This window comes from Mustela lutreola, chromosome 16 (genome assembly GCF_030435805.1).
Source record: "Mustela lutreola isolate mMusLut2 chromosome 16, mMusLut2.pri, whole genome shotgun sequence".
NCBI classification, from domain to species: Eukaryota; Metazoa; Chordata; class Mammalia; order Carnivora; family Mustelidae; genus Mustela; species Mustela lutreola.
Genome location: NC_081305.1, coordinates 52,755,086 through 52,780,860, shown reverse-complemented (window position 1 = coordinate 52,780,860; position 25,775 = coordinate 52,755,086). Strand labels below are relative to the sequence as shown.

The following is a 25,775-nucleotide window of genomic DNA, read 5'->3' as shown; positions in this document are numbered from 1 at the left end:
ATATTACCTCAAAATGGGTTGAACAGCTAATTAAACATAAGCATATAAATGTAAAGCTCCTAGAAAAAAAGAGAAAAAGCTACATGACATTTGATTTGACAATGACTTTTTTTTTTAGATATGACACCTATGTTGGAGGCAACAAAATTAAAAATAAACCAATGAGATTATAACAAACATAACAACTTGTACACATTAAAGGAAAGAATCAATGGAGTGAAAACAGAGACTACAGATGGGAACAAATTTGTGCAAAGCACCTCCATGTAAAAAGGTTAAGATCCAGAATTTATAACATGTATATATATATATATATATACACAACACAACATCAGAAACAACCTGGATGATAAATGGGTAAAGCACTGAATAGACATTAACCTCCAAAAGGTACACACACGGGCAAAACGCATATAAAAGATGCTCAAAATCATGAATGATTAGTGAAATACAAATGAGAAACAATAGGGTATCACTTCACACCCATGAGGATGACTATTGTGAAACAAACCAAAATTCACATGGCCTGGTAATGTCGTGGAGTAGTTAGAATTCATACACGCCGTTGCAGGGAACATAAAATGGTGGAACCAGTATGAAAAACAGCATGGAGATTCATCAAAAAATTAAAAGCAAAATTATTCTATGATCTACCCATCCCACTTTTGAGTTTATATCCAAAAGAATTCAGAGGAAGATCTAGAAGTGATATTTGTACATCCATGTCCACTGCAGCTTGATCCACAAAAGCCAGAAATAAGTGCTAATGGCTGGGTAGAAGGATGGATAAAGTAAATGTAACATGCACATACCATGCTATATTTTTCAACTTTGAAAAAGAAAGATTCTATGATGTGATACAACCTGGGTAACCCCTGAAAACATTATTTTTAGTGAAATAAATGGCTCACAAAAAGACAAATTCTATAAGATTCCACTGAGGTGAGATGGATGCACTGTGGTGACTGCTCAGAAAAAAGGCTGACTGTTTAGGCAAGCACTGGAGAGACTGCATAGCTGCAAACACCAGGGAAAGTCATATATCATGGGCTCTAAAGAAACAACAGAGCATTTGTTAACTGGGATATTAAAAAAACACAGACATTACACATCCCCAGAATATGTCTGACAGGCCCCAGGATTATGCAGGATTATGAGGGCTAACGCACAGTTGAGTGTTATTTTTGTTCTCCAGTACAAAGCAAATCTATAAAGCCTGGGGCCAGAGGGCTGCTTTTTATTTAATTCCCCAAATCTCAGCAAAAGATCGTAGGAATACAAAGAAATAGAAAAATGTGTTCTAATCAAAGGACCAAACTAAAACTCAAGACTGACCCTAAATTAATTAGGAATAATCATTACCCGACAAAGATTTCAAAGCAATAATCACTAAGGTGTTCCTGAGGGAGATAAATGGTACCTGGAAAACCACAGATGACCAAAATAAAAATCCAAACAGGCAGAAAGTATAAAAAACAACTAAACAGAAATTGGGAGCTAATAACTAAATTTAAAAGAACACTACAACAGGGTCAGAAACAGATTTCACCAAGTAGAAGAAAGAATCAGATATCTTAAAGGCCCCTTGTTTTAAATTACCCACTGATGGGAACAAAGAAAATATGGAAAAAGACAGAGCCTAAGGGACTCATGGGACATTGACATTGAGGCAACTGACATATTAAGGAGGCCTCCATAAAAAGAAGAGAGTGAAGGGGGGGCAGAAAACTTACATGAAGAACTAAGGGCTTATACTTCCCACATTTATGGAAAGAAAGACAAATTCAAGTAACTCAGTGAATTCTAAGTAGGATAAATGTCAAGACATGAACACAGTGACACATCATAATTAACCTACCAAAAAGTACAGGTGAAAAGAGAATTTTGAAACAGCATGACAAAAGCAACTCATCTTATACAAGAGCACTCCTATTATTATTGGGATTCTCAGCAGACTGGAGAGCTGCACGGGAGAATATATTCAAGCTCTGAAAGACAAATACATGTATATATACCAAGAATACTCTATCTGGCAAAATCGTCCTTCTAAAATGGAGAAAGAAGGCTTTCCCATGTAAAAACCCTGGAAATTTACCCCCGGATCTGCCCTCCAAGAAACAGTAAAGGGAATTCTTCTACTTGAAGTAAAATGATTCTAACCACTAACTAAAACCACATGAAAATATAAAGCTTTCTGGTAAATGTAAATATTTACACAAATACAGAAATGTAAAGTACTATAATAAGGTAACACAAATCAATTTTATTTCTACTACAGAACTTCTTTAAAAATAAAAGTATAAAAATCATAAATCTAGGGTCGCCTGAGTGGCTCAGTCGTTAAGTGTCTGCCTTCAGCTCGGGTCATGATCCAGGTGTCCTGGGATCAAGCCCCACATGCTCAGCGGGAAGCCTGCTTCTCCCTCTCCCACTCCCAATCCCAATCCCCCTGCTTCTGTTCCCTCACTCGCTGTGTCTCTCTCTCAAATAAATCAATAAAATCTTTTTAAAAAATCATAAATCTAGGTTACAGAGTATACAACATAAAAGATAAATTCTGGGGTGTCGGTGACATAAAGTGTGTACAGGCTGGTGATTCTAAGTGCTAGAACTCCGGACACAATTGATAGTATCAGTTTTAATGATCTGTTACACTTATAAGAGGGTTTAAGTAATCTCCATGGTAGCCACAAAGAAAACATCTACAGAAGACACAAAAATGACACAAGAATGGTATCAAAGGGACACCTGGGTGGCTCAGTGTTAAGCTGCTGTCTTTGGCTCAGGTCATGATCCCACATCCTGGGATAGAGTCCTACATCAGGCTCCTTGCTCAGCAGGGAGCCTACTTCTCCCTCTGCCTCTGCCTGCCACTCTGCCTGCCTGTGCCCCTACCCCTAACAAATAAATAAAATCTAAAAAAAAAAAAAAAAAAGAAAGAAAGAAAAAAAAAAATGGTATCAAAACATTTCATCACAAAAATCAAAGAAACATAAGGGAACACAGTAAGGGAAAATACATGGGCTGAAATAGCTACAAGATATACAGAAAACTACTTAAAAATGGCAATAGTAGGGCGCCTGCATGGCTCAGTGGGTTAAGCCGCTGCCTTCGGCTCAGGTCATGATCTCAGGGTCCTGGGATCGAGTCCCACATCGGGCTCTCTGCTCAGCAGGGAGCCTGCTTCCTCCTCTCTCTGCCTACTTGTGATCTCTCTATGTCAAATAAATAAATTAAATCTTTAAAAAAAAAAATGGCAATAGTAGCTCTTCCCTTTCACGAATTACTCTGACAGTAAATGGATTAAACTCCTCCAAAGACAGTGTGCCTAGGTAGCTCAGTCAGTTAAGCGACTTGCCTTTGGCTCAGGTCATGATCCCGGGGTCCTGCAATCTCCTCCTTATGCCTGCCATTACCCCTGCCTGTGTTTTGGTTTTTTTTTGGAAAAAAGTTTATGTGTTCTCTGGCCTAAGATTGGGCTTAAAGAGTTTTAAAAGTACATGAGTATAAAATAAACATTTGGCTTTTCAGCCTGTTAGAAAGACACTGTTAGGCCTCTGCCCTTGATCATGATCCCAGGGTCCTGGGATGGAGCCCCATGTCGCACTCAGCAAAGAGCCTGCTTCCCCCCCTCTCTCTGCCTACCTCTCTGCCTACTTGTGATCTCTCTCTCTCTCTCTGTCAAATAAATAAATAAATAAATAAATAAATAAATAAAATAAAAATCCTCTTACTAGCAGCACCCGGGACCCAGATATTGGGTTTGTAATTTGCTCCAACCATTAACCTGTGTTTTCCTTTTGTTTCCATAGAAATGCCTCTTAATAATTACCTGATTGCTTGCACCATACAGGCCTACCTCTAAGAATCCACCCGCATGGGGCACCTGGGTGGCTCAGTCAGTTTGGCAAGGGCACAATCCCAGGGTCCTGGGACGGAGCCCCACATAGGGCTACCTGCTCAGTGGGGAGCCTGCTTCTCCCTTTCCCTCTGTCCTTCCCCATTGTTCATACACTCTCTCTCTCAAATAAATAAAATCTTGGGCGCCTGGGTGGCTCAGTGGGTTAGGCCGCTGCCTTCGGCTCAGGTCATGATCTCGGGGTCCTGGGATCGAGTCCCGCATCGGGCTCTCTGCTCGGCGGGGAGCCTGCTTCCTCCTCTCTCTCTCTGCCTGCCTCTCTGCCTACTTGTGATCTCTCTCTGTCAAATAAATAAATAAAATCTTAAAAAAAAAAAAATAAAAAATAAATAAATAAATAAAATCTTAAAAAAAAAAAAAAAGAAGAAGAACCCGCCTGCACGACCGCCTCCTGAAATGGGACAACTATTTCAACTGAACTAACCTATTCTGAAGACTAAGACGGTTCATAAAATAGTAATCAAACTTCTTACCTAAGACTCAGAGCAGAACAGTTAAACTCCAGCTAGAAAGAAACAATGTTGATCTATGATGTTTTTCCAAGAAAAATTTTGTCAAAGGGGAGATTTTACAATTGCTACTAACTCCCTCCCAACATATAATGCAAATCCCCTAAAAGACAAGTTCTAGATTTTATATACTAGTATACTCATGATAGTCTACACTGAAATCCACCCACATGCCCATCAACAGTAAAATGATGCCATCAATTGTTTGATAGTCACACAATGGAAGTGGATCCATCCATTCTGATGATACACAATAACATACAGTAATTCACAAACAACATATGGAAAGGAAAAAAAAAAGCCAAACATAAGAGTTCCCATTGCCTGAGTACATTTATATAAAGTATAAAAAAGAAGACAGTAACCTACTGTTTTATACATTAAGAGTGCTGAGCTTTGGGCAAAGTTCCTAAAGAAAAGTATTACAGGGGACGCCTGGGTGGCTCAGTTGGTTAAGCAGCTGCCTTCGGCTCAGGTCATGATCCCAGCGTCTTGGGATCGAGTCCCACATCGGGCTCCTTGCTCCGCAGGGAGCCTGCTTCTCCCTCTGCCTCTGTCTGCCATTCTGTCTGCCTGTGCTTGCTCTCTCTCTCTCTCTGATAAATAAAATCTTTAAAAAAAAAAAAAAAAAAAAAAAAGAAAAGTATTACAGGACCAACAATATTCTCTTTCTTGATCTCAGTGGTTTTGGGAGATGTAATTAGGTTGCAATTTTCCACTCAGCTGTTTACTTATGATTTGTACAAGTGCCTTTATTTTTTTAAAAAACATACTCATCATTACAAAAAACAACTGGAAGTGAATAGATTAGTATCACAATATACTTACATAAACGATACAGAAATTAAAGATAGAAGTAATAGGGTGCCTGGTTGGCTCTGTGGGTTAAAGCCTCTGCCTTCAGCTCATGTCATGATCCCAGGGTCCTGGGATTGAGACCCACATTGGGCTCTCTGCTCAGCAGGGAGGCTGCTTCCCCCTCTGTCTGTCTGCCTCTCTGCCTACTTGTGATCTCTGTCTGTCAAATAAACAAACAAAAATCTTAAAAAAAAAAGATAGGAAGTAACTTGTAACTTCACACTGTGACTAGTTTTTAAGCATGCTAATTTTTAGCTTAAATCACGAAACACCGAAGACAGAACATTCCAAGTAACAGATAAAATGTAGAATTATTTTCTTAAAATGTACACAGGAAAAGTCAAGAAAGAAGTAATAGACGGGGCATAAGGAAAAGCATAAAAAATGGATAGAACCTAACCCCACTATATCCACTAGAATAGATAAACGAACAGATAAATAAACACATAAATAAATAAACCAAATTCCCAGTACCATCAAACTTTGGGTGAATATATCCCACTGGAATATTCCTAGAACATGAGGATGAAAGTGAAGAAAGGGGCACCTGGGTGGCTCAGTGGGTTAAGCCGCTGCCTTCGGCTCAGGTCATGATCTCAGGGCCCTGGGATCGAGTCCCATGTCGGGCTCTCCGCTCAGCAGGGAGCCTGCTTCCCTCTCTCTCTCTCTCTGCCTGCCTCTCTGCCTACTTGTGATCTCTCTCTATCAAATAAATAAATAAAAATCTTTAAAAAATTAAAAAAAAAAAAAAAAAAGAAAGTGAAGAAAAACAAACATGTTTTTAATGCAGATAACCAATCCAACAACCAAAATGGCAGTATGAATATCATACAGAATAATCTTTAACATGACTTACACCAGTGTTCTAGGTCAAGCAAAAACAGCATCTCCATTTAGATTTTCTTCACACACTGCACATCACAGTGTCCTTAACTTTCCATGGAAAAATAGGTACAAATGGATTCCCTACTCTACAGGTGCCCCGCATCTCTGCGAGACAGCAACAAACAAATGATTTTATAGACACACTAGCAATAAAGGCATGAAATAATTTAAGAGCAAATTTAATGATATTTGCCATTCAAAAATACTCAAATTTGGTCAAAAGAAAAAAGAGACACACTGCCTTAAAGTGGGGCTTTCCTAGAGATGTTTCGCATCCTCAGTCTCCTCTGGCACTCAAATTTCATGACAGTGACTCCCAGTTTGGTTATATCCATCATAAAATCCTTCCTGCCCTTTTCTACCCTCCTCCCTCCCCCGTCCCATTCCTAGTCATTCATTAAGTATAAATACTCAGGGCCACAGCTTTCATATTTTTCCATACCACTCTATGGAAAGAATACTCTTTGTCTTTGCCTATAAGCCTAGGGTGTCAGAAGACATACCTGAAAGAAAGCAAATAATTATCCCACTTACTACACTTACATGAATATGCATTAAAATGCTGGGGCACCTGGGTGGCTCAGTGGGTGAAGCCTCTGCCTTCAGCTCAGGTCACGATCTCAGCGTCCTGGGATCCATCCCTGCATTGATCTCAGTGTCCTGGGAACCATCCCTGCATCGGGCTCTCTGCTCAGCAGGGAGCCTGCTTTCCCCTCTTTCTGCCTGCCTCTCTGCCTACTTGTGATCGCTCTCTGTTAAATAAATAAATAAATAAAATCTTTTAATTAAAAAAAGTGCATTATGCATAAAATGCTAATATACAAAATGAATACCCATCATAGGACATCAGCATAATGGAGGAACAGGAAGCCGCCAGGACTTTGTTTCCTCCATGGAGAAAAAATGGACCAAACTACCTTTTTCAGTGCTCCAGAAGCTAGTTCGATCACAGCAGCGCAGGCAGACACAGTGTGAAGGAGAGTCACACTGAAGAGACAAGGAGTTTGTTCCACTTGCCTACACGAGTTGCTCACGTGGCCTAGCATTCCATAACGAGACTGTGAGAAAACCCTCACCTCTCCTGCAGGAGAAAGACAGAAGTGACCTCTGTGTTTAATGATCTGGCTTTGGCAGCTGCCCGACAGACCTCTTCCTCTCGTGCAGGACACGGAGGGGACCAGAGGGGACGGGACAGAAGCAGCCTCTGGATGCCCTGTGGTGGCCGCTCGGAGAAAACCCGAGTGCTTGCTCAAACAGCAGAGAAACTGCAGAGCTGAAGCAAACAGCAGGGAGAGGAAGGCATCACGGGCTCCAAAGAAGAAAAAAACACTCTTCTAACTGGAAAATTACAAAAACTCAGACATTACATATGTCCAGAACATGTCTGACAAGCCCCAGAATTAGTAGCACAGCTGACTGCTATTAGTGTTCTCCTGTACAAAGTACATAAAGCCTGGGACCAGAGGCTGTTTCTTCTGTTTGTTTTAATTCCCAAATCTCAACAAAGGATCACAAGGCATACAAACAAATGAATGCAGAAAATTATGTCCCAATCAAAGGAACCAAATAAAGACCCCAGACTGGCCCTAAATAACTATTAAATGCCTATGAAGAATTTAAGTAACTATCACAAAGATACTCATGGAGGAAGAAGAGGAAAACGACAGGAAAGTAAATGACATCAGGAAAACTATAATGATCAAAATAAAGATCCAAAGAGGTAGAAAGTATAAAAGACCACCAGACAGAAACTGGGAGCGAAACAATACAATTACTGAATTTAAAAATAAACTGAAGAATCAGCAACAGACTTGATCAAGCAGAAGAAAGAATCAGAGACATCCTTTTTTTTTTTTTAAAGATTTTATTTATTTATTTGAGAGAGAGTGAGAAAGTACAAGCAGGAGAAGTGGCAGGCAGAGGGAGAAGCAGGCTCCCCACTGAGTAGGGAGCCCAATGTGGGACTCAGTGCCAGGACTGCAATCATGACCTGAGTTGAAGGCAGATGCTTCAACCGAGCCACCCAGGTGTCCCAAGATGTCTGATTCTTTCTGGGGCGCCTGGATGGCTCGGGTTGGTTAAGCGTCTGCCTTCAGCTCAGGTCATGATCCCACATTCTGGAATCGAACCCTGAGTCAGGATCCCTGCTCCTTGTCAGGCTGGGGAGCCTGCTGTGGGGAGCCTGCTTCTCCCTTTCCTCTGACGCCCCCCTGCATGTGCTCTCTCTAACAAACAAAATCTTAAAAAAAAAAAGTTCCCTTCAATTCAAAAAAGTGTTTCTATCATGCAAAGAGAATATCATTTCATCAATAAATAGCTGATGAAATTAATTCTCTTACTACGACAACTCACCCAGATATGATAAAACACCCACTGACCACTGACCATGGAAAGAATAAGGGAGTCACAGCAAAGTATGTATGGGTAATATTTAGACAGAGAAACAGGTACACAATTTTCTTGGCAATGGACATACAGCTGATCCATGAGTTACGCCCACATTGTCTTAAAATATACTGAAATGAAAACTGTCATCCTGAAAACATAACGCATAGATAAAAAGCAAAACACAACTAACTAATGTGTATCCCATAAAAAAGTCCTATACAAAACAAAAAAATTATGGGATTGTAAAACCAGAGTAAGACAAAATATAACCCAAAATTGTTACACAAAAATACACGTATTATTGGACCACATGGGTGGCTCAGTCCCCTAAGTGTCTGACTCTTGATTTCAGCTTGGGTCATGATCTCGGGGTCCTGGGAGAGAGCCCCACATTGGGCTCTGCACTCAGCAGGGAGTCTGCTTGAGATTCTCACTCTCCCTCTGCCCCTTACCTATCCTATCTCTTTCTCTCAAAAAAAAAAGACATAAAAACAAAACAAAAAACAAATGAAAACATGTACTATTAAGAGTCTCATGCTCTACCGACTGAGCTAGCCGGGCGAAAACATGTACTATTAAAAAAGAATTCTTCGGGGTGCCTGGGTGGCTTGCCAGTTGAGTGTCTGCCTTCAGCTCAGGACATGATCCTAGAGTCCCAGGATTGAGCCCCGCATCAGGCTCTCTGCTCAGTGGGAGGACAGCTTCTCCCTCTCTCTCTTCCCACACTGCTTGTGCTCTCTCTCACTCTCTCACTCAAATAAATAATTAAAATCATTTTTTAAAATTCTAAGAAAAAAGAATTTTTCTCTTTTACTATAATTTTAAACTGTGACTGTACAAGTATGAAAAACAAGCATTCTGAATCATTGCCATATGTTATAGGGCATTCAAACTGTGAAGGAAATTCATTATGATCAATCATGAAAACCTCTAATGGAAAATGTTATAAAAAAGCATTTAAAAGACATTAAAGGAATGCATTATGTTATTATTATTTTCCTCCTACTCTGTATTACAAAGAATGTAAATCTGTGACCCATTCTTTAGAACCAAGCAAACAAACAAAAGCCCTTCATGTCTAAATAAAGAAACAAAGAAATTGTAAAAAATGCTCACAATTTCCTTACATAAAATAAATATTTGAGATTAAATTCAAATACATTCTCAGAAAAGTAGAAGAAACACCTGAGCATTAATTTACCCTGAAATAAATTACATGTAGGGGCGCCTGGGTGGCTCAGTGGGTTAAGCCGCTGCCTTCGGCTCAGGTCATGGTCTCAGGGTCCTGGGATCAAGCCCCACATGGGGCTCTCTGCTCAGCAGGAGGCCCGCTTCTCCCTCTCCCACTTCCCCTGCTTGTGTCCCCTCCCTCACTCCCTCTCTGTGAAACAAAGATATAAAAATTTAAAAAAAAAAAAAAAAAAGGCTTAACACAAGAGTTCCTCAGAAATAGGCACAGATTCCCCCAGGCCTCCAAATGCAAGGGAAAAGGACTCAGATCATGGAGGCCCTCACCATCCAAGCAGAAGATGTTATCTATGCTGTGACTGTGTTGGAAGGCCATTAGAGCTGAAGGAGAATCCTCACAGTACTTAAGAAAAGGATGAGTACTGGAAGAGGGTGTCCCTCTGACAGCAAGAGAAACACACGTAGGCTTCTCAAACTCATTTAGATTCAAAGAAAGCTACCCACACCACAACGTAAGGTTTACCTTCCTCCTTGCCCTGTGGGCCTCACCTCTGTCATCTGCTTAATTCGTTCCCACCTACCTGGGTGGATGGCTACTGTCTCCTTTCCCTTCACATCCCAGAGCTCCCTCTTTTGTTCCAAAAAGATGACCAGGTCTGGCTTTGATACAACAAGACCTGTTTATTAGAAAAAAGGGATAAATAGTGCTGGAGATTCTAGCTTTCAATCCAGTATCATGCTCAGTAGAGAAGAGAATGCATTGTAGAATTCTAGAAAATGACTTCCCAAAAGCTGTTGTCTAACAGCCCACTGAGAACATGAAGGAGAAATTTCCACCATTCAGATCTTGGATACCACCTCCAAGAACTAACTACAATAATAAGGAGTGGAAACTCGAGTTAAAGATGTGAGGAGTAACATTTTACGTCCCTTAGAACTTCAAACTGCCACTATCTAGAAATGATGACGTTCTCTTAAGGAAGGGGAAGCTAAAGCTGGAAAGGAAACATCATGAAGATTTTTCTCTCCATCTCTAAACCCCTACTTACTCCCCTTACTGCAGCAATCTGAGTTCCAGTCGTGCAAAGAAGAATCCTCCAAGAGATGGTCTTCAAGGGAAGGAAGAAAACCCTGAGGGTGGTTTGGGAAGTCTGGAAGGAAGTTACCCTCACCCAAGGAGAGAAGGTTTCCATAGTTCTCTAACATCACATCCCTGTACAATTCCCGCTGAGTGTGGGTCAGGCGTCCCCACTTCTCCTGAGAGAATTCTATGGCCACATCCCTGAATGTGAGCTGTCCCTGCAGTAAATACCACAGTCACCAAGTGGCCACCGGCAGAGTTCATAATGTACCTAAGATGAAAGAGGCAGTTAATGTCACCTGCTTGTACCCCTTGAATTTGTCCCAAATTTTCCTTAAGCTGTTTTTTTCCAGCCTAGTTTTAAATTCAGGCAAAAAACCCCAGGGACATAGTTTCCCATAATGGCAACAAAAACTACTACACAAGCAGTGAATACTGCCCTGACTAAATGCTCCAGTACCCAGACCACCCAGACCAGTCTGTGCTTAACTCCCAACTCACATCTGTGCAGACACACCAGGCACGGACCCACAGAGTAACCTACAGTTACCTTTACCTCTTTAACATAGTAAATTCTCCCCCAAGGGGAAGCACAAAGCTCATTTACATGACATATAAAGTATGTGTAGAATGGTTTCCTTCAGTCTGATGCATGACCTTTTGGCCACCTCTGTGTAAGATGACAAGGCTACCCTTTCTAAATAATCATCGTAAGCCTAAATCAAAGGAACTCATTCTCTCTTGCTCCAGGAGTCGTGACTTTGGAAATTATTCCCTGTGATCTCCTTATTTGCTATAAATAAATATTGCTTTGTGAGACAACTCCACCATGTAGTTTCTGTCTGTGACTCACCAAGGAGCAAACTCGCTTTAGTTCAGCTACAAATAGGGTGATCCAGATGGGACAGGTGTCTTTGCCAGGTTCTGGCCTCTGGTTCCCTGGCTTCCAAGAGATGAAGCAGTGGGCACCACAAGCTCACCCTGGCTAACCTGTTTAAGTTACAGGACTGGGAGCAGATTCCCTGGGGGAGGAAAGGAGCACTCACTCTGCAGGGCTGTGACTGCCAGCCTGGTGCTCTGACGTCCCCTGAAATGCAGCATCCACTCTGACTACTCTAGCTCAGAAGGACTTCTGCTGGGATAAGTTACACAGGTTTGTGGCACAGCATTTTTTTTTTTAAAAGACTTTATTTATTTATTAGAGAGTGGGAGAGATAGATCACGTATCACGAGCAGGGGGGATGGGTAGAGGGAGAAGCAGATTCCTCGATCAGCAGGGAGCCGGACTCCATCCCAGAACCCTGGGATCAAGACCTGAGCTGATAGCAACCGCTTAACCAACAAAGTCACCCAGGCACCCTGTGGCACAGCTTTTTTTTTTTTTTTTTTAAGATTTTACTTATTTATAACAGAGATACAGTGAGAGGGGGAACACAAGCAGCAGGGATGGAAGAGGGAGAAGCAGGCTTCCTGCTGAGCAGGGAGCCTGACGTGGGGCTCCATCCCAGAACACTGGGATCATGACCTGGGCCAAAGGCAGATGCTTAATGACTGAGCCCCCCAGGTGCCCCTGTGGCACAGCTTTTTTTTTTTTTTTTTTTTTTAAGATTTATTTATTTATTTATTTGACAGAGAGATCACAAGTAGACAGAGAGGCAGGCAGTGAGAGAAGCAGACTCCCCGCTGAGCAGAGAGCCCGACATGGGACTCGATCCCAGGACCCCGAGATCATGACCTGAGCTGAAGGCAGCGGCTTAACCCACTGGGCCACCCAGGCGCCCTGTGGCACAGCTTTGAGAGGTAAACTAGAGTTGCTTCACAGAGTCTGAACAAGCCAGCATAATATTAGGTCAGAGTATTCTGGGGGAACTAATTACTCATTCAGCATGAGTCTAGACATCCCTGATGACAGAAGATCACAGGACCCAGCCTTTCACAGGCTTTGGATGATCTAACCTAGCAAAATGGGAGTGACCTAACAGAGACTAGTATAAGGTCTGTGAGACTGAAACCTCCATCCCACCTGCCTGGCTGGTCTGACTGTTGTTCCCAGTTTAAATGTCCCCCTGGGGGCGCCTGGGTGGCTCAGTGGGTTGAGCCTCTACCTTCGGCTTAGGTCATGATCTCAGGGTACTGGATCGAGTCCCGCATCGGGCTCTCTGCTCAGCAGGGAGCCTGCTTCCCCCTTCTCTCTCTCTCTCTGCCTGCCTCTCTACCTACTTGTGATCTCTGTCTGTCAAATAAATAAATAAGATCTTTAAAAAAAAAATAAAATAAATAAATGTCCCCCCTGGCTGCTTGGTCCTTGAGCACTTCCTCCTTCCCTTATAAATCTGAAAAAAAAAGAGGCAGCAACTCCCTGGATCACTGGAAGCATGCCCTTGGAACAGGTAAGAGTTGTATTTAGCTGGCTAAAAGACAAATGCTTTAAAAAAAAAAAAAAAAGGCATTCTAAAATCCACAAAAATATGAAGTAACCCAAATTTTTTTCACATCCATGTATCTGGGATTATCTTTGTAAATTAAAGTCTAAGCTTGTTGGTTTAACTAAAATAGACCTGTCTTTGGCCAGTGCCAGGGAAGAACTGGTGAACAGACTTTACTGTAATGCCAACGGCCCCTGGTGTTTGTAGATACATTCACGGGGTTGGGGGGGCGGGGGGCGACACTAAGGCCTTTCCCTGAGAAACAGAAAGAACGAAGTAACAAGAGCTTTAGTAAAGGTGAGCAAATCCCTCAATTTCAGTTGACAATGTCAATCCAGAATGACAATGGACCAGCCTTTATATCCAAAACCATTTCTGAGTTATCAAGTGGAGGTTATACTCTGCCTGGAGCCTCAGTCTTCTCGGAAGACAGAATGGGCAAGCAGAACCCTAAAACAGACTCTGGTGAAGTTGTGCCAGGAAACAGGAACACTGGTTGAAGTTAACACCAATAGGTCTCACCAGAGGGAGAGCTACCCCAAAGGGCAAACTAAAATCTTGGCCCATTTGGGATGACGAATGGGAGGGCTTTCCAAAATGCTCTCCTTCTCATCTCCAGACCCAAAGGCTTCTCAGGCCATTAAGCATATAAATAATCTGACAGGTGAAGGATGCACGCAACAGGTAAGGAAATTATTCCTCCCTCTATCCACTGAAACTAAGCTTCACCCAAATGAAACTGGGGACCGATGTACCTCCAAATTGGGAAAAATGGGTCACCCCCAGATCAGCTCTATTCAGATAAGGCCCCACCCAGTACTACTAAGCACATGCTCTTCCTTCAAATTAGAGGCCGTCCAACGGAATCCACCCCAGCAGAGTGAAACAGGCCTCTACACAAAGGCCCAGGGGAGACGCTACTAGCACCAGTTAACAACATTCCTGTGAGCCGTTAGCTGACCTGAGCCTCAGAAGATCAGGAGAGCCTCAGTACGTAAGGGCTCTCAAATTAAACCACAATAATCTCTATCTGTAGGACACTGGTTCTGCTGTTCTCGTTTCTTCAGCCTTACTGTTTGCTGCCAGGCCCCTTTAACAGATTAAATCACTCTCTCTGTGACTGCTGAGAAATAAATACCACAATTTACTATTAATACATGGCAAGATAGATGTCCCAGACCCTTCTGATTTGGTCTGATTTCACAAGGAACACCTTTTTTTTAAAGATTTTATTCATTTATTTATGAGTGAGCGAGCAAAACAAGGGTGAGGGAGGAGGAACAGAATCTGAGCAGACTGCACTGAGCGCACAGAGCTTGATCTCTGCCCAGAAAACAGTGGATTTGTACAAATTATAAGCTGTATGTAGCATCCATGTCCTGTGATACCTAGTGTATTTTATCTGTTTGGGTTTTTTTTTTTTTAAAGACTTATTTATTTTAGAAAGAGAAAGAGAGGAAGAGTGAGTATGAGCAGGGGGAGGGGCACTGGGAAAGAATCTCAAGCAGACTCCCCAGGGAGCGTGGGAGCCAGCCTCTGGACTTGGTCCCACAACCCTGAGATCATGACCTAAACCAAAATCGAGAGCCAGGAACTTAACCAACTAAGCCACCCAGGCGCCCCACAATGAACACCTTCTTAATTTTATTTATCACTATGATCCTAGAGATGCTAAAAGCTATACACACAGTGGGCCATCCCTGAGGGATAAATTCCCCTAGTAAATGTCAGTATGATTATAAAAAAGAAACTAACCAAACTGCTCTTACTGCTATTTGGACCCTGCATGCTTAACTGCTTGGCATGACTTGTGTCAAAACACACAAAGGCTATAAAATTACGAATGGTAGATATGAGCAGCTTGGGGTTAAACCTGGGGACCCACAAGCATATCTAAAATTCGCTGAGGAAAAATTCTGCACCACAGTCAGTCCTTATGATATGCCCACGTCTAGCAGGAAAGTAGCTCCGGAAGATGGACCTTTTCCTTGAGCCCCTCAAGAATGAAGAGAGTAAAACCAGAGGAGTGATGTGTTCCAGCTATACCCGAAGACTGGAGCATTACTGCCCACCTGCCTGTACCCAGCGAGCTGTGTCCCCCATTTTCCTTAAGCTCTTCTTCCCACTTATCTTTCAACTCAAGCAAAAGACTTGATGGGCACAGCTCCCCATAATGGAAACTTCCTTAAGCAAAAAGGACTGCTCTGACAAAGGCTCCAGTGGCCCAGACCAGTGTGAGCTTAACCTCCAAATCACACCTGCACATGGACCATGGGGTGACCGACAGTTACGTTTACCTCATGCTACTACTAAACCTCCGCTCATTTATGTAACACCCAAGCTATGTACACACCAGTTTTCTTAAGGCATGTTCATGACCTAATGCCCACCTCCGCAAGAACTGCAAGGCTCCTCTTTCTAAATATTCATCCTAACCCTAAGTAAAAGGAACCCACTCACCCTTGCTTAGGGAGTCAAGGCTTCGGAAATTATATCCAATGAACTCCTTGTTTGCTGCAAATAAAATTTCCTTTGTGTCACACCTTTACCTGGTGCGCTTCTATGACTCACCAAGGTGTGAACTCATGTTCATTCGCTTACATTAAAAAGAACTGGTTCTTGCTTAGGTGTGTTTCCTGCTATATCCGTAAGATAATTTTTTTAAAGATCTTATTTATTCATTTAAGACACACACACACACAAACACACACACAAAGACAACACAAGCAGGGGGAGAAGCAGAGGGTGAGGGAGGAACAGAGTCCCTGCTGAGCTGGGAGCCTGCAGTGGGGCTCTATCCCAGGACCTGGAGATCATGACCTGAGCCCAAGGCAGATGTTTAACCATCTGGGCCACCAAGCTGCCCCCATAAGATAACTTTTAATACACTAATGTTCTCACATGCATTCTCTAGCTCTGAGGTAAAGAGGATGGCATATGAACCCCAAACCATTATAAATACTATGTGTTTACCCAAGATTGCTTGTCAAATGAACGCATCGACACAGGCATATACATTACCGAGAACTGCATTTATATCATATAATCTATATAACGATTTAAGTCATGTCCATTTCTTACGTGGAAAGTACTGGTGGATTGCAAATGTACTTATCAGATTCTAGTGTGAGTTGGAATTTCATAACACTGCACTGTAAATATTGTGAAAATGCAGACTGTTCCAGACTTCTGGAGTAGGATCGGAGCCTGCATTTCTAACAGAAGATAGTAGCTTATGGGCCAAGGGATACCTTTAAAATAAATAAATAAATAAATAACAGAGGTAGAACTCAGGATTTTTGGAGGACTTAGAACTGAAGGCATTTTATAACAATTACAGGTTCTACTGTATTAGCAAGAACAGCACAACAATACTTTTTTGAGCATTTACTGGTTACTAAATAGCATTCTAATGATTTTTCATAAATTAATGCACAAGTAATAATCTAACAGAACACATTCTTCTTCTTTTTATGAGAATATTTTGACAAACATCCAGTACATGGAAGGGATTAGCTTTTAATCCAGGTTGTCTGATCTAGAGTTGATCTAAAAGGACAGAACAGTATACAGAGACAAGCCTGTAGCAATCTGAGAAGAGTGATGGAAACCAGAAGGTATCGCCACAAAATCGATGTACCTTTTTTACATTTTATGCACACCTCCACACATGTAAAAAGCAATTATATACACACTAAAAGTGACAGAATATAAAACTGTCATGGTAACTGAAGAAACATTTTCAATGACATAAAACTTATAAATATCCCTGTGCAGATGATGCCGCTTCTGTCTTTTAATCACACTATAAAGACAAACACACAGAAAGCTATAAAGAAAACAGCTTTACATTCTATATGTATATTAACTAGAATTTAAATAAACATTTGGGGAAAAAAAGAAAACCTCTAACCTTTCGGGGTCTAGTATTTCACTGAAAATTTTCTTTCAGTAATCATTTACACTATGTTAGGTTTTAAAATTTTAAAATACTTGAACATGTTAATTATGTGATTCTGGTTTTCCTTTTCTGAAATACAGAGAGAGTTATGTCTGCGACACGGGTGTGGAGTAAAACAGAAACCTGCAGGACAAGAGCCTGAATTATTTACAAACACCACTCCCAGAAGCCAGCATCTCCAGTGCAACAAAGGAGGGAGCCTTCGTTTTCCAATGGAAACTACAAGCAAAGAGAAACTCAGAGGAGGGGGGCTTCCGGTTTGAATGCGATGGCTCCTGTACAGCTTTCAGTAAAGCCATCCAGCCCTTACGGATGACTAAGACATATTTACATTACACAGGAGGTTTCTGGCAGCGGGCAGCAAGCCAAGTGGAAGAAGTTAGCATCAGCTGCAGTGAAGCAAATTGGTATCAGTGCCCGCAGCGCAGAGAAGGACATACCATAACCGCCCCCAAAAGGAAATCAGAAAAGTAAATCAGAATTACCAATCTAATTATGAGAAAACAGTGGGTTTATACAAGTTACAAGCCACATGTAGCGCCCACGTCCTGCGATGTCCAGAGTAATTTTTTTTTTTTTTTTTAGTTTTTTTTTTTAAAGATTTGAGAGAGAAAGCCCGAGCTGGGAGGGGCAGAGGGCAAGAATCTCAAGCAGACTCCCCGCTGAGCGTGGGCGACTGGCGCTGGGCTCAGTCCCACGACCCTGAACTGAGATCACTACCTGAGCCGAAATCAAACGCCGGTCACTGAACCGACTGAGCCACCCAGGCGCCCTTCTGGTGTATTCTACACAGAGCATCCTTCTGTCCCACTCCAAATAGCAGGGCTGTTTGTCTTCCGGAACCTGGGAGTTACCGGGGACACGGTGCATCCTGCTGACTTGCGCTTTTTCTTAACCCTGGTGGGCCCGCAGCTGCTCAGGGATCCGGCGGAGACCTAACCTGAAATGACACCCCAGGACGCGACCACGTCCACGACAGCAGTCTTCACACGAACCGTCCCGCAGGGAATATTTCTGAGCGGGGCACGACACGATTCGCACTGACCATTGTTCCCGTGCTACTGGGAGCCAGGTCACGGGAGGGAGGGAACACGGGCGAGCATCCTAAAGAGCTGTATGTCCGCGTCCTCTAAGAAAAGGGTTTTAGGTATTTTATCGGGGAGACAGGGAGGGGGGGGGAGAGTGCGCGCACGCGTTCGGGGGCAGGGGAGCAGTGGGGGTGAGGAGGCAGAGAGAGGGGGAAAGCGGACACCCCCGGGAGCCTCACGCCACCCCCGAGGTCGCACAAGAGTCCGAGGCCTTAGGGACTGAGCCACCGGTGCCCCTCGGGATTTTTTTTTTTTTTTAAGATTTTATGTATTTATTTGACAGAGAGAGATCACAAGTAGGCAGAGAGGCAGGCGGCGGGGGGGGGGCAGGCTCCCCGCTGAGCAGACAGCCCGATACGGGGCTCGATCCCAGGACCCTGAGATCATGACCTGAGCTGAAGGCAGAGGCTTTAACCCACGGAGCCACCCAGGTGCCCCCCGCCTCAGAATCCTTTATAAAAAGGTGTCACGAAAACCGCCGCACACTCCTGGAGGACAGGAACGGCGTCCTAGTGGGACCCGCACCCGCAGCTTCTCCCTGCGGGGACTTTCGGGGACACAGGTGACAGGGAACGCCACGCTTACCTGAGCCTCAGCCATCGCGCCGTCCTTCCCCTCGGGCTCTGGAGGTCCTTCTCCGAGGAGCGTCAAGGCGCAGCCCCAGCTGCGTCGGGGGACGTGCCCTCAGAGCCGCCGCGGAGCCGCTTCCCCGCGCCGCCGCTCGCCTGCCGGCGGGACTGCGAAATGCAGGAAAGGCCGCACTTCCTGGTCCTTTGTGTGGGAGCCTCGCGGAAACAATGAGCGGCTCTGCGGAGACCCGCCCGGAGCGGCTCTGTCCGCGCCCGCCTCAGAGCCGGCAGGCAGCCCCGTCCTCCCGGGACACCTGCGCAAGGGCGCGGCGGGCACCGCGGCCGCCCGGCAGCCGAGTCACAAGCCCGTCCGGGCCGCGGGCCCCCAGAAGCCAGAGCAAACCAGCCGGGCCCAAGATGGCGGGTGCCATGACCGGAAGCGCCTGACCAAATAAGGAAGAAAAGGCGCGGAAACCCCGCTTTCCACCGATTCCCACCCCGAGTCCTGACTAGTCCTCCCCCTGGTCCACAGCTGTCACTCACACGGGGAAACCCGAATCCCTGGACTCCCCGCGCGCTCCCTGGGGATCTCCTGCTCCCCCATCTTGAGAGTGTACTTGGTGTGGGTCAACTTTCCTGTTTGTGTCCCTCATTTGCTGGGCCCTGCATGGCCCCGAATTCTTTCTTGTGACAAGAGGAGGACACTTAAGCAACATATTTGGGATGGCCTGGATCCGGGCCCCAGGGTCTCCTCCCATCCCCACCCCGTCCACCCAGCAACACTTCCAGGGGGCCTCCCTCCCTACAGACGCCCACGCGTTCTACAGCATAGGAACTGTGTGCTGCAGGGACCCTGTTACCTTGACCCAGCGCCTGCGCTCGGCCATAAAATAATGGAAAGCCCACTTGCTTACTCCTGGCCTCACTTGGGATCCCCTGGAGCCCATAACTAACACAACACTGTTGTTCTCACCCAAACCAACGGACAGAATCTGAATGGGAGGGCAGCAGATACCATTTTTGCAACTACCCACCTGATCCTGGTGGAAAGCATTTGGGGAGTGACCAGACACCTTCACCTGCCGTATCTTTAAAATAACCAATCTAAGATCATCCTTTTAGGCGCGCCTGGTGGCTCAGTCGTTGAGCGTCTGCCTTCGGACTGGGTCATGATCCCAGGTCATGGGATCTAGCCCCTACCTGACTTCCTGCTGGATGAGGAGCCTGCTTCTCCCTCTCCCACTGCCCCTGTTTATGTTCCCTCTCTTGCTGTGTTTCTCTCTGTCCAATAAATAAATGAAATCTTAAAGAAATAAAGTAAATTGATCCTTTTTCAAAAAAAGACATGTTTTGGGGTGACAAAATGCTCCTCTTGATGTGGAAGAAAAAGAAAGAAGAATGTTAAATATCCTTACTTCCTACAGTCCATTGACAAGTCCTTAAAACAGGTAGAGTGAAGCTCAGCGGCCTTGATGTTAATACTTTGCTAAGAGTAAAAGGCAATCTTAGCTTAACATTATCCCAAACATCCCCCACCCCCACCCTAGGATCCTATAAGTCTGCTTTAGCATATAAAAATTTTTTTGGAAATTTCTGTTATATCTACCCCACAAGATACATGTTGGCAATTATCCTCCAAGCATATGGCCCACTGATATGCATCTGAAGGGTCTCATGACTAAAGTCTTATTAGATAGTAATAAATGACTTTACTTATCCCCTCAAGATCCTTGAAATCTCTCTTCCAAAATTCCTTAGAGACTTATATTATCCCTAACCTCTTCCCCACTTGAAAGTATGTAATCTGCCTCTCTTCATGACCCCAGTTCACCTCTTTCTGCCCAGGGGCCTGTCTCATTAATAAAAATAGCAATAAAACCACCTTTTTTCCACCAAAGATGACTCAATTCTTTCTTGGCTGTGGGCTCTGAACCCTAACATGTTTTCTATATCACCCTTTAGTAGGTAAATGTTTACTCTCATGAGTAACCACCAGTTTTCCAAAGTGAATGCACTTTTAACACTCCTATCAGCAATATATGAGAATTCTAACTGCTCAACATTTCCACTAAAATTTGATGTTATCCTTTTTGTCTCTATGTTAGCCATTCTAGATGAGAGTAACTAGTTTCTCACTATAAAATATGAAGTGATCTTACTATAGTTGTCCTATTGACTGGGATGAATGTGTAGAAGAGGAAAACTCTTTCCTTCCAGATTCTTTGGCTGGTGTAATAATTAAACTGACATTAGACAGACTATTCACAGGAGAAAAACAAATTTAATTTCTTCATTATAAGAACCTCAAAAATATTATAGACTCAAAGACAAGCAAATGATGTTCATATGCCATTCTGTCCTAAGGAGAAGGGGGTAGAATTTAGAATTTAGAATTTCAAAAAGGGGGAAGTATATTCACAGGAAAAAGGAAAGAGCAAATAAATGTTGGCAAATGTTTTCCACAACAGGCAGATGAATCTTTCTCAAAAAAAAAAAAAAAAAAATTAACTCTAGTATTAGCTCTCTTCCAGATTAAGGTCCCCTATCTAATTTCTTTTGGCAGTTAAATGAGAGGCAAAATACCATTTCCTGAGTCTGCTGGGTCATAATTGCCTTCAACTCAAAACAACCCACATGCAAAGTGATTTATTTTGACATCACATATTCTCTCCCAAATGAGTGAAGAAAAGTGGCTCAGTGGGTTAAGCATTTGACTCTTGATCACAGTGATATGAGTTTAAGTCCTGCACTGGACTCCATGCTGGGCATGTAGACTACTTAAAAAAAAGAAAAGAAAAGGGGCATCTGGGTGGCTCAGTGAGGTTAAGCCTCTGCCTTTAGCTCAGGTCATGATCTCAGGGTTCTGGGATGGAGCTCTACATCAGGCTCCCTGCTTGGCAGGGAACCTGCTTCCCCTTCTCTGCCTACTTGTGATCTCTCTCTGTCAAATAAATAAATAAAAGCTTAAAAAAAAAGAAAAGAAAAAAAAGTAATGTGTGTGTGTGTGTGTGTGTGTGTGTGTGTGTGTATCTATTTCAGCCTTAAAAGTGAAGGAAATTTTTCCATTTGCAGCAGGATGTTCTCAGAGGACATTTTGCCAAGTTAAATAAGCCACACACAAGAATAAATCAATTCTGTATATAATCACTATAACCCACATATATGTGGAATCCATAAAAAATCAAAATCATAAATGAGAAGATTAGCATGTTTGTCGTCAGGGGCAGAAATTGAGGGAAATGCTGAGATACTAGTTAAACGGTAAAAAGATTCACTTAGGGAAGATAAATAATTACTGAAGTTCTGTCAACTAACCTTCTTGCTCAACCGTAGACCCCAGGCGTTAAAACCAGAAATAGACAAGAAGACTGCTTGATTCATGCTGTGAAACCCATCCTCCTCACTTTTTATCACACTTTTTTAGGCGTTGATGAAGATGTTTGACCAGAACATTCCAATCGCCAGACCAGAAAAACCCTAAGAGCAACAGAGTGCCTGTAAGACCTCATCCCCTTCTCTGGCCCTTCCCTGCTCCTGGTGGTGCACTGAACAAGTACCAATCTCCCTGCCTGCTCTCTAGCACGTGCCCTCCACCCCGAACCTCTCCCTAGAAAACATTAGGTGTCCATCCCATTGGTAGGGAGATTGGTTATTAAGGCTTGAGTCTATGTACTCTCCCCAAAATAAATTTCTCCCCTTTGCTGTTCCAATCCCTTGTCTCTTGAGTTCTTGGCATCTTTTGTGATGAGTTTATAGGAGTTTTCAGCAACATTGTGGGCAAATGCAGCCAGGAACTATCCTTTCATCTTTGCCCAGTCCCCTAGGGATTCACTCCCTTGGCCAGAGCCCTTGGCCAAGGCAGTGCACCAGGGTTTACCTGTTCATTTCTTGAGTTAGGAGTGAAGCTAAACAGTAGTGTATTGTATACTTAAGATTTGCTAGATCTTTTTAAACATTGACTAAATGTACTGAATACTTCAGATTTGCTAGGAGAGAGCATCTTAAGTGTTCTCAGCGCACATGCAAATCGCAAATCTTAGCTATGTGAGGGGAGGTATATGTTCATTAGCTTGACTGTGGTAGTGATTTCACAGTGCATATTTGCATTTACTTTTTAACACTTGAGCCCCCTAGGTGGCTCAGTCAGTTAAGCGTCTGCCTTCAGCTCAGGTCTTGATCCCAGAATCCTGGGAACCAGTCCCACGTCCCTCTGGGCTTCCTGCTCAGCAGGGAGTCTGCTTCTCCCTCTCTTCTAGCTCCTCCACCCACCTCACATTCTCTTGCAAGCTCTCTCTGTGTCAAATAAATAACACAATCTTAAAAAAAAAAGGAAAAAAAAAGGAGCAAATACAGGATGTTCAGAAGTAGGAAACAGGGTGCCAAATGGGTTGGCTCTTAAAGCACAGAATCTAGTAAGACAGGATTTGGGAAACAAAACACAAAGTTCTTTGCTCAGCCAACATATATCAGCTTTTGGGGTTCAACAAAACGTGATTACCTGCCATGGAGATGTTTTAACCAAACCAAGGTGAGTTCACTCCTTGATGAGTTTCAGGTAGAGCCCAGGTTACACCTCGTGGAGTTGTCAAACAAAGGAAAGTTCCTTTAGAGCGAATAAAAAGATCACAGGGAGTAACTTCCAAAGCCATGACTCTCTGAGCAGGGGTGAGCGGGTTCCTTTTATTTAGGGTTAGGATGAATATTCAGGATGAGGAGTTCTGTCATCCCAGGTAGGGGCAGGCATCAGGTTGCAAAGGAGCCTGCGTCTATACGCCTATACATATCCTATGTTATGTTAGAGGCTTGTGCTCCTCTTGGGATAGAGCCATTAACTTTATAAGGAAACAGGGGTAACTCTCAGCCCAGAGGAAGGGTTGATGAGCGAGTTCTCAGAGCCTGTGCAAGCTGAATGGGGCTTTGGGCTCCATATCTCAGGACAGGAATGCAGGGCCTTGCTTACTTCTCAGACAGCACTGGAAATTTGTGCCACTGATTTATTGTCTCTGATACAGTTAAGACAGACTGTTCATTTTCTCATTCCCTTTGTTCCCTTAAACTCATGAACTAGGGATGCCTGGGTGGCTCACCTGGTTAAGCAACTGCTTTCGGCTAAGGTTATAATCCTGGAGTCCCAGGATCAAGTCCCAAACAGGGATCCCTGCTCAGCAGAGTCTGCTTCTCCCGCTGACTTCTCTCCTCTCATGCTCTCATTCATTCTCTCTCTTTCAAATAGATAAATAAAATCAAAAAAATAGCAACAAGAACAACAACTCGTGAACTAGTAAAGTTTTTGAGTTGTTCTGTAATTCTGACATATTCTAGGAAGTTCTGCAGGAAGTGTGCTAGGACAAGCAGAGCCCCATAAGGCATAGATCACAGAAGATGGCTGAGGACTTACAAGGACTCCTCTTTCTTTTGCTGGGAACCCCTCACACTCTCTGCTTACAATGTGGGAGGAGCGACAAACCAAAATTCTCGTCTCCACTAATCTGTTCAGTCCCGGGAGAGATGAGGGTGGGACCAGGCCTGGACAGAGCTTCAGAAGAGCAGGGATCTGGGGAGTTGGCTGTGGAGGGCGAGTACTCTAGGATTCTTATCTGCCTGCCTACTGCATATTGCCAGTTCTGTCTTCCTAAGTTTGTGTATGGGACAAGGACAGGCTGCCCTAAAATGTGCCACTTCGGGATACTGTTTTAAATTGAAAGTTATTTATGAAACAGCCAATGCTAAAAGAACACTCTGGGGCACCTGGGGGGCTCAGTGGGTTAAGCATCTGCCTTCCGCTCATGTCATGATCTCAGGGTCTTGGGACAGAATCCCACATCAGGCTCCCTGCTCGGTGGGGAGTCTGCTTCCTTCTGCCCCTCTTAAAAAAAAAAAAAAAAAAAAAAAGAATACTCTGACGCCCATCAGTCTCCATAATGCAAGAAATCAATCTCTGTGTGAACAGTACCCTCCCTGTACCAAAAGACCAAGACATTCTTATCCCCAGACGTAGAAAATCTTGAGCCGAGAAGTCTATGTGAACAGACCTCGTTACTTTTTGCTAATTTATAACTCCAGCCCAAATTCTCTTAAGAATTCCTTAATTGGGACGCCTGGGTGGCTCAGTGGGTGAAGCCCCTGCCTTCGGCTCAGGTCATGATCTCAGGGTCCTGGGATTGAGCCCCGAATCGGGCTTCCTGCTCAGCGGGGAGCCTGCTTCTCCCTCTGCCTGCTGCTCCCCTTGCTTGTGTTCCCTCTCTCTCTCTCTTTGACAAGTAAATGAATAAAATCTTCAACAAAGAAACAAAAAAAGAATTCCTTACTAACTGAAGGCCCAAACATAAGTTTTCTTTATCCTGTCAATTCCTCACAAACTTACTGTCTTTTTTTTTTTTTTTTTAAGTATAAAAACTGTCTGTTCTGACTAGTTCCTTGGGTCTCAGTTTCATTACTGGACTTTCATGTGCACATGATTGAACTTAGTTTCCTCCTGTAACCAGTCTCAGTCATTTTTAAAAAATTTTTTTTAAAATTTATTTTATTTGACAGACAGAGATCACAAGTAGGCTGAGGGGCAGGCAGAGAGAGAGGGGAGGAAGCAGGCTCCCTGCTGAACAAAGAGCCAGATGCGGGGCTGGATCCCAAGACCCTGGGATCATGACCCGAGCCAAAGGCAGAGGCTTTAACCCACTGAGCCACCCAGGTGCCTCCAATTCTCAGACCAGCTAGCATAATCACGAGTGGTCAAGGAACATCGCTCTTCCCCACAGTCATTTTTACTATAAAATCATAAATAATTACAGAGCTAATGGCTCTTCACGCCCACCTCCAAAGAATGAGCAATTTATTTGCACACCTGATGAAACTCTTGTGCATCTCCGTAAAGCACAGTTTAAGTTAGAGGGTCTTTTTGAAACC

General features: G+C 43.5%; 1 protein-coding gene across 1 annotated transcript; it reads right to left on the bottom strand.

Moving 5' to 3' along the window:
* Positions 1 to 9,137: 9,137 nt before the first annotated feature.
* LOC131817699 (KRAB domain-containing protein 5-like) lies at positions 9,138 to 11,061 on the bottom strand (the record flags this gene model as incomplete). Its single annotated transcript, XM_059151229.1, has 2 exons — positions 9,138 to 10,424; positions 10,920 to 11,061. Coding segments are annotated over 2 exons (300 nt in total), but the record flags the coding sequence as incomplete, so codon positions are not given.
* Between the last annotated feature and the right edge of the window lie 14,714 nt (positions 11,062 to 25,775).